The 14,013-nt window shown below is 42.5% G+C and overlaps 1 protein-coding gene across 1 annotated transcript; it reads right to left on the bottom strand.

The window, feature by feature from the left end:
- Positions 1-1,947: 1,947 nt before the first annotated feature.
- Positions 1,948-14,013, bottom strand: LOC311587166 (uncharacterized protein; the record flags this gene model as incomplete). The annotated part of the gene is made up of 5 exons (XM_084763664.1): positions 13,695-14,013; positions 13,376-13,646; positions 5,002-5,128; positions 4,736-4,796; positions 1,948-3,193 (listed from the first exon to the last, which is right to left on the bottom strand). The coding sequence occupies exons 2-5, from the start codon at positions 13,433-13,435 to the stop codon at positions 1,948-1,950; spliced, it is 1,494 nt and encodes a 497-aa protein (XP_084619790.1). The 5' UTR covers positions 13,436-13,646; positions 13,695-14,013.

Raw genomic sequence — 14,013 nt, 5'->3', positions numbered from 1 at the left:
TGTTTGTGTGTGCAGCGTCGTTCTTGCTGACGAGACGGTAACGCTAGCCACACACTGACGTCAAAATTTTTAAATTAAAACAATTTTCTAAACAAATAAAATTTTACTCATGAATGTTTTCCTTGTGTAAGCATTTATTCCTGTAACTCAGCTCTTGAGGTACCTCAAGGCTTACCTACACAAGTTTCTTCATAATGTATTGGTTCGTGTAACAGAAGGCAAGCCTGTAGGCTTGAAGTCAGGAAAGCTAATGCTTCTCAGTTGGTAATATCACTTCAGACAATTTAGGAAATGCCGCCCTGCGGGAGGACATGTGTCACCTGGGGTGGGCTTGAGAGCTACACCCACACACCATTTCTAGTCCCCACTCTACTTCATGCTGGAGCTGGAAGATATGAGCCCTGAGATTCCTGCTTCAGCTGCCATGTGTGACACTGGCTGCGTGGCCACTTTCATGGTGACCCCATACCCACCTAGAACCATCAGCCAAATTAAATCAACTCTTTTATAAGTTGCCATAGACATTGGGTTTAATTACAACAACAGCAAAGGCACCAATACAAACCCGTAACCTTTTATGCCTAGGTGAGTTATTTCACACAACTGAAAAGAATTGTAAAATCTAAAAGGGTTACATTATTGTTTAAATTCTTGGGGCTTTTGTCCATGAGTTTGCAAGTCCAAACAAAATAAAGAGGGAGATCATAATGTTTGAAGGGATTGTTGACACTTGTCACATTTCTTTCCAAAATAATCTTGGGTAACTGAATGAAAGTGCAATGACACAGTACCACACTGTTACATTCTAAGGGTTTTTATCCACTAGTTTTTTCTTCCAAAATCCTTTATAGACATCAACTCCCTTCTGTGTGAGTTCTTTATGATCTTCAAACACTACTGTGATAAGCAAAGGCTCTAACAGATAGAATACACATCAAAGGTTTTATTCTTGTATAAAGATACCATAAAGTGTAAAACTGAGCACAGTGACTAACTTTATGGGGTTTCTCTGCAGTATATGACATTTTCTCATAATTTTGAAGACCACTACTACACGCTACTATGTTTATTCATAGCTTCCCTATGCAATCTGTTCTTTATGTATTTGAAGATGACTGTGATATGCAAATGTCAGAACAAGCAAAAGAAACTGGTCCTAAAGACTTCTTATCTGCCTCCTGTTAGTCACAGGGTAAAACTGTGCTCAAGTTCCCAGGCCCCACAGGAGTTGGAGAGTTCTGAATACCTGACAAGCTTCCATTATTCATCCTTTCTTACCCAAAACATGACTGTTCCTAACCAGGACTTCTCGTATTTATCTTTTGCTCCTCAAAACACAATCCCTGTTCCTAATCACAAAAGAACATATTGATATGATTGGTTAGACTCTAAAACCTACATTCTGTATCAGCTGACATGGAGCAACTACATAGGAACGCCCCTGTTCCTAAATCCTGACCGGTGGAAAATGTGGCTGTAACTTGGCATAGTTACTCGAGGTTTTCAAGCTTAAAAGCTGTCTATGCTGGCTCAAGAGTCACGGTATGAAGATGTGGGGGGCTGCGGAGTGGGCCAAGGCGCCACCGTTCAGCTTCCCACTGTGTTCCATCACCCTGAACGAGCAGTAGCAACTTGATTACAATAAATCTTTGTCATTTGCATTAATGTGGTCCTTGAGTTGTGTTGGATCTCAGCAGAACCCACAACACAAGGCTTTACCACATCGCTTACATAGAATTCCTCTCCACTATACACACTTTCATGATGATGAAGACTACAGAAAAGTGCAAAGGCTTCACCATATTAAATACATCCACAAGGTTTCTCTCCCATATGAATTCCTTCCTGACCGAGAAGACTATAGAAATGTGAAAATGCTTCAGCATATTGAATACATTTATAGGGTTTCTCTCAAGGATGAATTCTTTCATGCTTTCAAAGATAACTCTAACATGCAAAGGTTTTACCACATTGGTTACATTCAAAGAGTTTCTCTCCAGTATGTGTACTTTTATGTACTTTGAGATGACAGTTTCGTGCAAAGGTTTTACCACACTGATTACATTCATAGGGTTTCTCTCCAGTATGTGTACTTTTATGTACATGGAGATGACTTTTATATAGAAAGGTTTTACCACACTCATTACATTCATAGGGTTTCTCTCCAGTATGTGTACTTTTATGTACATGGAGACGACCTTTATATAGAAAGGTTTTACCACACTGATTACATTCAAAGGGTTTCTCTCCAGTATGTGTACTTTTATGTACTTTGAGATGACAGTTTTGTGCAAAGGTTTTACCACACTCATTACATTCATAGGGTTTCTCTCCAGTATGTGTACTTTTATGTACTTTGAGGTGACTGTTACGTGCAAAGGTTTTACCACACTCATTACATTCAAAGGGTTTCTCTCCAGTATGTGTACTTTTATGTACTTTGAGATGACAGTTTCGTGCAAAGGTTTTACCACACTCATTACATTCATAGGGTTTCTCTCCAGTATGTGTACTTTTATGTACACGGAGATGACTGTTATGTGCAAAGGTTTTACCACACTCATTACATTCATAGGGTTTCTCTCCAGTATGGCTTCTTTTATGTATTTGAAGATGATTGTGATGTGCAAAGGCTCTACCACAGTGATTACATTCATAGGGTTTCTCTCCAGTGTGTGTTCTCTTATGAGACTGGAGAGTACTGTGACACGCAAAGGCCTTACCACATAGGTCACATTTACAAGGTTTCTCTCCCGTATGTGTTCTTTTATGTGTGTGGAGATTATTTTGATATGCAAACGCTATACCACACTGACTACATACATAGGGTTTCTCTCCGGTATGTTTTCTTTCATGAATTTGGAGACCGCTGCGCCTTAAAAAGGCTTTATCACAATGATTACATTTGTATGGTTTCTCTCCAGTATGTATTCTTTCATGTCTTGAGAGATAACTGCCTCGTGAAAAGGTTTTACCACACTGGTTGCACTCATAGGGTTTTTCTCCAGTCCGTGTTCTTTTATGTATTTGAAGGCTGTTGTGAAATGCAACGGCTTCACCATACTGAATATCTTCACAGGATTTCTCTCCAGTATGTACTCTTTCATGCCTTAGAGGATGACTCTGATAGCCAAAGGATTTACCATCTTGAGTATATTCAGGTGGTTTCTTGCCAGTATGACGTCTTTCATGCCTGCAAAAATAATTGGCACATCTGAGAGCTTTACAACATTCATCACACTCATGAATGCCTGTATTTGTATGGATTAATTTTACATCTGGTCTTACGGTAAAGAGGAATCAGATCTTAAAGATTTGTCACTTAGTTTATATTCATTCTCCATGGTGGGTTCTTTTGCCTCTTTGTAGATAAGGGACAATTTATTACTTGGCTCACATTTATAGCATCCTTTTCTTCTATATTAGAACTTCTACATTTTTAAAGAAAACTGGAAGAACCGAGACCTTTCTCCCTTGATTGCATTCATAAATTTTCCTATAGTACGGTCATACTACATTTGTAAAGTGAACCAGGACAAACAGGAGAATTTTCATATTCCTAGTACTCATGGGGATTTTTAAAAAATATTTTTCCAAGATTTATTTATTTATTATGTATACAGTGCTTGGCTGCATGAAAAAAAAAAGGAATTAGATCACATTATAGATGGTTGTGAGCCCCTATCTGGTTGCTGGGAATTGAACTCAGGACCTCTGGATGAGCAGTCAGTGCTCTTAACCTCTAAGCCGTCTCTCTAGCCACCTCATGGGGATTTTTAAGTGCAATTTTGTGGATGTTCCCAATATAGTTGAAAAACCAATTAACTGTAAACTGGTATCACATTCAAAAAGTCTACTCAAGGGGGCACTCCTACATGTTTGCTAATTGTTCACGCAGGGGGGAAGGAGAGAGACAGAGAGAGAGAGAGAGGGAGGGAGGGAGGGAGGTCTGTGGCTTCTTTCACTATCCCTATGCTCACGTGGCTTGCATCCTCTAGGACATATGCTATAACTATTTAAAAAAGAATAACGAATAAAGGGCTGCACATCACAGTCACATGGTTTAAATGTTTGTTCCTCACACACATGTGGCAAAGAGACTGAAGTTTCTCTACAACAACATTCTTGATTCTCATAAACTGTCCTCTCCAGAAATTCAGCAACATCACTGCAGTATATGAGTAACACCAGCTTTACTGTGGACTATTGGCTTATTCGCAGGCTTTAGATGCTGGGCGGTGGTGGCGCACGCCTTTAATGCCAGCCCCGGGGAAGCAGAGGCAGGTGGATCTCTGTGAGATTGAGGCCAGCATGGTCTACAAGGCAAGTCCAGAACAGCCAAGGCTACACAGAGAAACCCTGTTTCAAAATACCAAAAGAAAAAAAAAGAAAAGAAAAAGAAGGGTTTTAGAGACAGACTTATTACTATTCTGTATCTTTTGCAATATCTAACTAGTGTGAAAGGAAACAGATTGGCAGTTCTCCAGCCCAGTTCTTATGGGGCTACGATGCAAATGATGATGTCTGCTAAGCATTGTTCCTTGTCTTCTTTATTTAGAGCAATGTATCACACACGGAAATCAGACAGTTGACATTGAGGTACATGCTTGTGTGAGAATTAATAATCACGGATAATCTTAAAGTTCTGTTAGCCTGTTGCTTTTCTTTCAAACTTCCAGGATACCTTAACGTTTCTTCAGAGGCATGTTCATACCAGTTTGCACATGTAAATTACCTTCCACGCTTTCTAGAACTTTTACAATGCTCTTCACTATGTTGGTCTTCCAAATTGCAGCCTAAAATATAACACCAAAAAATTGTGTGATATATTATTGGAAGTTAGACAAAATGTAACTTTCTATATTAAGTGAACCTTACTTTCTTGTCTGATTTATTCATATCATTCTTCCTCATTCTCAGTAGAAATTATAGAAAGGCATCAATAACAAAGAAACAATTGTTCCCTTATTTTAAAAAGTGAAAGAAAATTCAGTGTCTTACCTATGGCAGTGAGGTTCCTGAAGGTCTCCAGCATCACATCTCTGTAGAGTCTCTTCTGGGAAGGATCCAGCAAAGCCCACTCTTCCCGAGTGAAGTTCACATTCACATCATCGTAGGTCAATAAATCCTAAAATATCCCATATATGTGTACAACAAAAAGCTTGATACTGACAACACTGCAAATACATACTTCATTGACATATAACTCTGGTGCTTCCGCTACTTATTACCTGACATGGAAGTTAAAACACAATCACCAAGTCATTTTAGAAAGAAACTGAATAATGAGGTTCATCTCTGTCATTGCTGCAACCTTCGAGTAGGATATAGCTTCGCAAGAGAAACGCCAATTAACAGTGGTGCGAGGGGTTGGGAGGGGGCAAGCAGATAGATCAACAGCACTGAGCCCAAACCAGAAAAAGTATATGAAAAACTACTACAAAAATGATGGGCAAGATGGGTGTATCTGCTCATGTCTTTAATCCTAGCAATTAGGAGGCAGAGGCAGGTGTATCTCATTGAGGTGGATGCAAGCCTGGTCTATGCAACCAGCTCCAAACAGTAAGAGGTACATATATTAAGAGCCTGACTCCCCTGCAAAATCAATCAAACAAACAAAAAAGATAAAGAGCTCAGAGGTACTTTACTGAAGTTTCTAAGTATTATACATTCATTGCAGTTCTGTATTGTAACATAAATGTGGCATTAGTGAAAGGGAACGCAGGGTTAAACAGTTACAAATGGGCAGATGAAAATATGAGCAATAAAAACCTTCATAATTAATAAGTACCATTGGGCAGGAGATATAGTTCACATAAGAGTTCTTGCTGATTTTGCAAATAATGGGTCAACTGCCAGGATTTCCAAGGGGGCTCATACCTGTCCATTAACCACGTGCAGAGTTCTGGGTACATCTTCTGACTACTGTGAAGACCGGGCATACATTACGTACATATTCATGCAAAGAGGCAAAACACTCCTATTCATTCGAAAACATTCAAAACAAATATAGCTGACAGGAAGAATGTCACACACCTTCAATTCAATGACTCAGAAGGCTCAGGCATCATTAGTGTCATGAATACGTGCCATCTGAGAAACAGAATATACTCTCTGCCAAATTTCAAAATTCAAGATGTAGATGAAAATCAGCACAACAGCATGTGCTTGCATGTACAGAAACCCACATTCCATGCCCATCAGTTAATAGTATAAAAATAAAACAAGCCAGACATGTTGGTCAGCGTGTAATCCTAGCACTCTGGAGCCAGAGTCAACTGGACCTCTAAAGTCAAGGCCTGCCTGGTCTACATACCTACCTTCAGGACAGCCAGAGCAACACAGAAAAAAACTACATCTTCAAAATCAAAACCAAACCCAACAAACTAAAACTACACAAATATCAGGCCAGCAACGTGTCTCAGCATTGAATAGCAGTTGCTTCCAGTGTATCTTTCGTCAGTTAGGGATAGAGCGTGGATTGGGGAGGGCAGGACAGCACAAAAGGGAAGCGGACTGAGAAGTTTCAACCACAACACAGTAGATACACTCAAGTTGCATTCCCAATTACGGAATCTGGAAAGGCTTCTTTAAAAGCCTCCATAAGCTCCCCTCCAAAATGCCACAAAGCGTGGTTCTCCCCTTCCCTGGAGGCCTGCTGGCCACCAGCCCACCCAGGCAAGAGGAACAAAGCAAGTACAACAGAGATCAGACACTCTAGGAACTACTTCAGTGGGTAGTTTGGTTTTAATCAGGGAGAACAAAGGCTGTATGTCTCTAGGGCAGCATCTGCGCGCGTTGGGGGTGGGGGTGGGGCTTCCGGAACAGGCATTCATAATTGGTTGGAACAAGGCACTTGAAGGATGCTTGTTTTGCATTTGGTTTCCTATGGCTACTGACTGGATGAAAGTCTGTACCAGTATGAGGAAATGTACATTTTCAGATAGCATATGCAAGAAAACAGATTTTTAAGGAAACATCCTCCTGCCCCGCCTCCTTCAACAAACCCTCCCAGCAAGCGGCACCACATATCAACAGCGGGAGACCTCAACACCCCACTCTCACCAATGCACAGATCATCGAGACAGAAACTAAATGGAGAAATGATGAAACTAACAGACATCAGGAATCAAATAGACCTAACAGATATCTACAAAACATTTCACTCACACACAGAAGCACCTTCTCAGCACCTCATAGAGCCTTCTCCACTATCAACCATTGACTCGGTAGCAAAGCAAGCCTCAACAGACACAAGAGATTGAAAAAACTCCTTGTATCTTATCAGACCTCCATGGATTAACGTTGGAACTCAACAACAGAAACGAGAGAAAGCCTATAAAGTAACGGAAACTGATAAACTCCCTTTATAATGGCAACTGGGTAAAGAATGTAATTTAAAAAAAAATAAATTAATGAGCCAGGCGTGGTGGCCCATGCCTTTAATCCCAGCACTTGGGAGGCAGAGGCAGGCGGATCGCTGTGAGTTCGAGGCCAGCCTGGTCTACAAAGCGAATCCAGGACAGCCAAGGCAACACAGAGAAATCCTGTCTCAAAAAACCAAAAAACCAAAAAACCAAAAAACCAAAAAAAACAAAAAACAAAAAACAGAAAGAAAGAAAATGAAGGCACAACATACCCAAAGCTATGAAACACAATGAAAAGAGTACTAGGAGGAAAATTCATAACACTAAGCACTTTCATAAAAAAAATTATATTGATTTACATTCAAAATTTTAGATTCACCAAATAGGAAACATGTTTTCTTCAAAGTTGTCAAATACAAATAGGCAAAAGACCATAAATGAAACATATATAATTCCTGGTTGTTTCATGATTGCTCTTGCTATATGTAGTTTATTGTATATATGTGTAATAATATAAATGTTTGTTTGTTTTTTTTTGTTTTGTTTTTTGTTTTTTTTGGTTTTTTCGAGACAGGGTTTCTCTGTGTGTAGCCTTGGCTGTCCTGGACTCGCTTTGTAGACCAGGCTGGCCTCGAACTCACAGCGATCCGCCTGCCTCTGCCTCCCGAGTGCTGGGATTAAAGGCGTGCGCCACCACGCCCGGCTATAAATGTATTTTTTTTTAAGGCTGAAAGAAAGAAAGAAATTGGGAAGATCCCATACTAGCAACTTAAAAGCACACCTGAAAGTACTAGAACAAAAAAGAAGCAAACACTCCAAGAGGAATAGATGTCAAGAAATTATCAAATTCAGGGCTGAAATCAATAAATTAGAAGCAAAAGAACAATGCAAAGAACCAATATTGAGAAAAATCAATAAGATACAAAAATCCTTGGCCATACGAACTAAAAGGCAGAGGGCGAGTATCCAAATTAACAAAATCAGATAGGAAAAGGGGGACATAACAACAGACACAGAGGAAATTTTAGAAAACCATCAGCGTGCATTCCACAAAATTGGGAAAAATAAAGGAAATGGAATATTTTCATGATAAATTTCACTTACCAAAGTTAAATCAAGATCAGGTACACAATTTAAACAATCTTATCAAGCAGTTATCAAAAGTCTCCCAAAGAAAAATGTCCAGGGCCAGATAAGTTTTAGCACAGAAGTCTACCAGACATTCAAAGAAGACCTAATATCAAGATTCCTCAAACTATTCCACAAAACATAAACATAAGAAACATTGCCAAACACATTTTTTGAAGCCAGTCACCATGATACTTAAATCACACAAAGACTCACAAAAGAAAGAGAATTCCAGACCAATTTCCCTTATGAACATTGATGAAAAAATAATGAAATACTTGCAAACTGAACCCAAGAACACATCAAATATACCATTCATCGTGATCAAGTAGGCCTCATCCCAGGGATGCAGGAATAGTTAAACACACATGAAAAACCATCAATGCAATCCACCATATAAACAAATTGAAAGAAAAAAATCACAGTTATTTTATTACATGCAGAAAAACCCTTTGACAAAATCCAATACGCCTTCATTATGAAAGTGTTGGAGAGCCTTTAATCCCAGCACTCGGAAGGCAGAGGCAGGTGGATCACTGTGAGTTCGAGGCCAGCCTGGTCTACAAAGTGAGTCCAGGACAGCCAAGGCTACACAGAGAGACCCTGTCTCAAAAAACCAAAAAAAAAAAAAAAAAAGAAAAGAAAAGAAAAGAAAAAAGAAAGAAAGTCTTGGAGAGCAGGGCGTTGATGGCGCACGCCTTTAATTTCAGCACTCCAAGGCAAAGGCAGGCGGATCGCTGTGGGTTTGAGGCCAGCCTGGTCTGCAAAGTTAGTCCAGGATGGCCAGTGCCAAACAGAGAAGCCCTGTCTTGAAAAACAAAAAACAAAAAACAAAACAAACAAACAAACAAAAAAACTCAAAGCAATCCCACTAAAATCAGGGACCAGACATGTCTCTTCAATATAGTACCTAAAGTTCTAGCTGGAGCAATAAAGCAACCTGAGTCAGTCAAAGGTTTGCAAGTTGTAAAGGAAAAAGTCAAATATCCGAATTGGCAGATGTTATGATAATATACATTACTGACCCCCAAAATTCCACCAGAGAACTCCTACAGCTGATACCTTCAACAAAGTGGATGGACACAAAATTGATTCAAAGAAGTCAGTAGTCCTCCTGTATACAAAAGACAGAGGGGTTCAGAAGGAAATAAGGGAAGCCACACCCTTCACACAACAGCCACACATAGTGTAAAGTATCTTGGTGTAACTCTGACCAAGTAAGTCAAAGATCTGTATGACAAAAACTTCAAGTTTCTGGAGAAAGTGAGAAAGATATCAGAATATGGAAGGATCTCCCATGGGAAGATGCTCAAATATCACTCAGAAAGGGAAACAGAAAAGGCAGAAGAGAAGGTTGACTAGAGGGAACCAGGTAGCAGAGGGGGAGCGTAGAGAAAGGAGGGTGGAGATGTGACCTGGGGAGAGTGGAGTCAGGAGGACAGAGGCCTCCAGGGAAAAGAGAAACTGTGGGCAGGGGCATCTCTGTGACAAGATGGAGACCTAAGTCAGGGTAGGCTCCTGGGAAGATATGAGGGAACGCTAGCAGAGACTCCTAGTAGGAGGTCCCATAGTGACTGAAGAGGACACCCTCTAACCTGACAAGACTCCTGGTAGAGGGAGGGAAACACCAACTCACCCACAAAATCTTTGGCCCGAAATTGACCCTGCTTACAAGATGTGCAGGAAGAAAGATGGAGCAGAGATTGAGGGACTGTCCAACCAATGCCGAGACCAATCCAAGACCCCACCACCCCATGGGAGAGAGCCAACCCCTGACAGTATTAATGGTACTCTGTTATGCTTACAAAAACGAACCTAGCAGAGTTGTCCTCTGAGAGTCTCCACCTAGCAGCAGTTTGCAAAGATGCTGAGACTCACAGCCAAACATAGGGAGTCGTGTGGAAAAGTGATGGCAAGGAAAACAGGACCTGGAGGTGATGGGAGCTCCACAAGAAGACCAATACAACCAACTGATCACGGCTCAGAGGGGCTTGCTGAGACTCATGCACCAACCAAGGACCATGTATGACCTGGACCTAGGCTCACTACAGAGATGCCGTCAATGGGCAGCTCAGGCTTCATGTGGGTCCTCTAGTAAGGGGAGCAGGGGCTGTCTCTGACATGGACTCTGATGCCAGCTTCTTGATCACTTCCACCATGATGGGACTGCCTTGCCATGCCATAGAGAAAGAGGACAGGCAACATCCTGATGGGACTTGATGAGCTGGGGTGCATGGGAAGCGGGCTCCTCTTTTCTGAGGAATAGAGGAGGCTGTAGCGGGAGAGGCAGGGAGGGTTGGACCAGGAGGAAAGGAAGGACAGGGCTATGACAAGGATATATAGTGAATAAAAATAAATAAATAAATTTAAAAAAGAGAAACAGTGTATGATTTGTATTATACACCTAAATAGCTTGTTTTGCACTAATTGTACAAGCCTATCACCATTTTTATGTGTATGTATGTCTGTGAGAAAGAGAATGTCTTCCATTCTTGTACAGGTGACTCACCAGAGAAGAGGATATAGGATTCCTTCCATCTGGAGTAGCAGATGGTTATGAACCTCCCGACTTGAGTTGGGTATTGGTATCTGAACCCAATTCCAAAAAGGTCAACCCCCACCACCACCACCAAAAGAATATTTTCTGAGTGACCTGCACAGTGCACAGTACTTTTTATCCATAAACAAAGTCTTTCAGATTAACAACAAAAACCGGGCGTGGTGGTGCACACCTTTAATCCCAGCACTCAGGAGGCAGAGGCAGGCGGATCTCTGAGTTCAAATCCAGGATTGCTAAGGTTACACAGAGAAACCCTGTCTCAGAAAACAAAACAAGCAAATAAACAAAAAAATAATTTAGAAATTTTCATCAATAGGAACCCAAGGTCATTGCCCTGGGGAGCAACAGACCAGGTCCAAGGAGACAGGAGTCGAAACAACTTGTCTCAGACACATCTTTCTGAAAGGCTGAAGATGCAGCTGTTCTGGAAGCACTATGCCTCCCTATGGAGAAATCACTGCCCACACAAGAGGAGCCATCTGAAGACATTATTTTGCATTCCACATACGCTGTCAGCCTTTAGTCTCTTTTAGGGTCAAGCCACAGGTTATGGTTTGAAACACTTAAATAGGAACTGGACACTGCAAGTCTAGCCACTTAGACCGATAGGAGATTTACACAGCAAACTATTCCCAGAATTTTTTTTCCGGGACAGGGTTTCTCTGTGTAGCCTAGGATGTCCTAGACTCGCTTTGTAGGCCAGGCTGGCCTCGGACTCACTGCGATCTGCCTGCTCCTGCCTCCCGAGTGTTGGGATTAAAGGCGTGTGCCACCATGCCCGGTGAATTATTTCTTTCTTTTAATATTTATTAATTACTATTACATATACAAGTGCTCTGCCTGCATGTACACCTTCACACCAGAAGAGGCCATCAGATCACATTATAGATGGCTATGAGCCACCATGTGGTTGTTGGGAATTAAACTCAGGACCCCTGAAAGAGCAATCAGTGCTCATACCCTCTGAGCCATCTCTCCAGTCCTCAGCGGTGAATTATTTCTTCAGTACCTCAGCGCTCTGAGAACAGCAGGTCACTCTTCAGTGACAGGGTCCTGACTTGAAGGTGTCAGAAGATGAGACGATGGGAAAGTAGCAGGTAGAAAGTAGAAAAGCCAGGGCGGGAGGTCTTCCACAGCTACGTCTTATGCCAACTAAGCCTCTGAACAACAGCATCTTGTATAGGACTTACAGGGAAAACAATGGAAAAAAAAGGGAGACTTCTATGACACCAGCAGAAACCACTACACAATGGGACTAACTCAGGAATATAATAAAACAATGCTGTACAGGGGAACACAGGGTATCTAAAAACATTACTGACCAAGCCACAGTGGACTTGGGACGGATACCACAGCCCCATGTGAGAGAATGAGTTGGGTTCTCAGGAGCTGAAGCAACCCCTCCCCAAAGGCCCTCGCTCTAGACCATTCCCAGCCTCTCCCAAGCATGCTCCTGGGGTGGAGAAGGAGCTCTGTCATTCTCCATACAGGAGGGCCTCATAGAAAGCCTGCTTCATCAGGCCAGCCCTCAACACAACAGTCTTTTTCCTTGTCAGAGAGTTGTCACCTGGTGTAGTCTTGCCTATGTGGCAAAACTATGCTTTTCTCAAGAAGAAAACTAGAGCTTTAAGGAACACCAGGCCTTGATGTTGGTTGTGAACCTGTCATGCCCCACTGAGCAGCTTGTTAGAAGCTTGGAGTCTCTGTGTGTGTGTGTGTGTGTGTGTGTGTGTGTGTGTGTGTGTGTGTGATGGGGATGGAAGTAGTGGCTGGTTGTACATATGTGCTGTCTCCTTTATCATATTTTGGAGCCAGATTTCTGAACAATTCTGGAGAGCAAACATGTGTAGCACACACCTCTAAGAGGCCTGGTTAGCACACTGTTCACCTGTGGGGTGTTTGAGAGGCGGTCCTCCTCAGCTAAATTCGGCTTGGTGCCTCTTACTATAATCTAAGCATTGGCCAATCCTTTATACCATCAGTTCTACCTTTCTACATCACAGTTTAATATTGGAGCCCCACTCAACACATGAGATGCCTTTTACAACCTCCACAAAATGAATTTTACCCCGAAATGTTAAATGCTAAAGGCAGAACTTGTAGAAGACGCTAGAAAAACTAGGGCTCTCCCAGTTTGACATCCTGCCAAGGATGTTCTTACACACAAGCCCCTGCTCAAAATGGTTTGCCCAGATGCAGCCCCCATTGTGAAGTTAATCAGAGGCCACTACTGGGTCCAGAGAGTGACTACAACCACAGCGGACCTTACAGGGGGTCACACCTGGCCGCCACTTACCATCCAGCCCCAGAGAGGACTTACCACACCAGTGGCGCAGCCGTCTACTCCTCCCGGTTGCGGGCCTTGACCCTGTCTCACCATCTCCTGACTTCGGAGCTTGCCTGAGCTCCCGTCACAGCATCCAGCAGCAGCAGCAGCGCTCAGAGCACAGGACACGGAAAGATCCAAACCACATCAGCCAAATCCGGGAACCTAAAGCATGGCTTCCAGAGAACCCTCCTCCTCTTCTGACTGGCAGGTCCACTTGAAAGCCCTGATTGGCCAGTGAGTCTTTAGTCACGTGAACACCTCCCTTAGGGTTAGAATATCCAAAAGAGACACAGCATAGTGTTTCCTGGACCAGGGTCCAGGGCCAGACTTTTTCCAGAACTACAGAGATTTGCATCTCAGTAGCACTCGTGCCTGTCCTCCGCTAGCCTACCCGCCTGATCTCCCATCCAGCCCCCGGGAGGACCCAGCTCTCCAGCTCCCGCGGCTCAGCCGACAGCTCCTCCCCTTTGTGTGCAGTGCTCCTGCGCTCACCACGTGGAAAAGCTTGCCTGAGCGCCTCTCACAGCACCCAGCAGCAGCGCTCAGAGCTCATCACACAGAACCAACCATTCCAGCCTGCTCAGCTACTGCGCTGATCCTGGAGCACGGCAGCGGGGGAAGAACCCGCC

This window comes from Acomys minous, assembly GCF_964271855.1.
Source record: "Acomys minous genome assembly, chromosome: 16".
Lineage (NCBI taxonomy): Eukaryota > Metazoa > Chordata > Mammalia > Rodentia > Muridae > Acomys > Acomys minous.
Note: the sequence above shows the minus strand (reverse complement) of the source record. Positions and strands in the feature narration are given on the sequence as shown.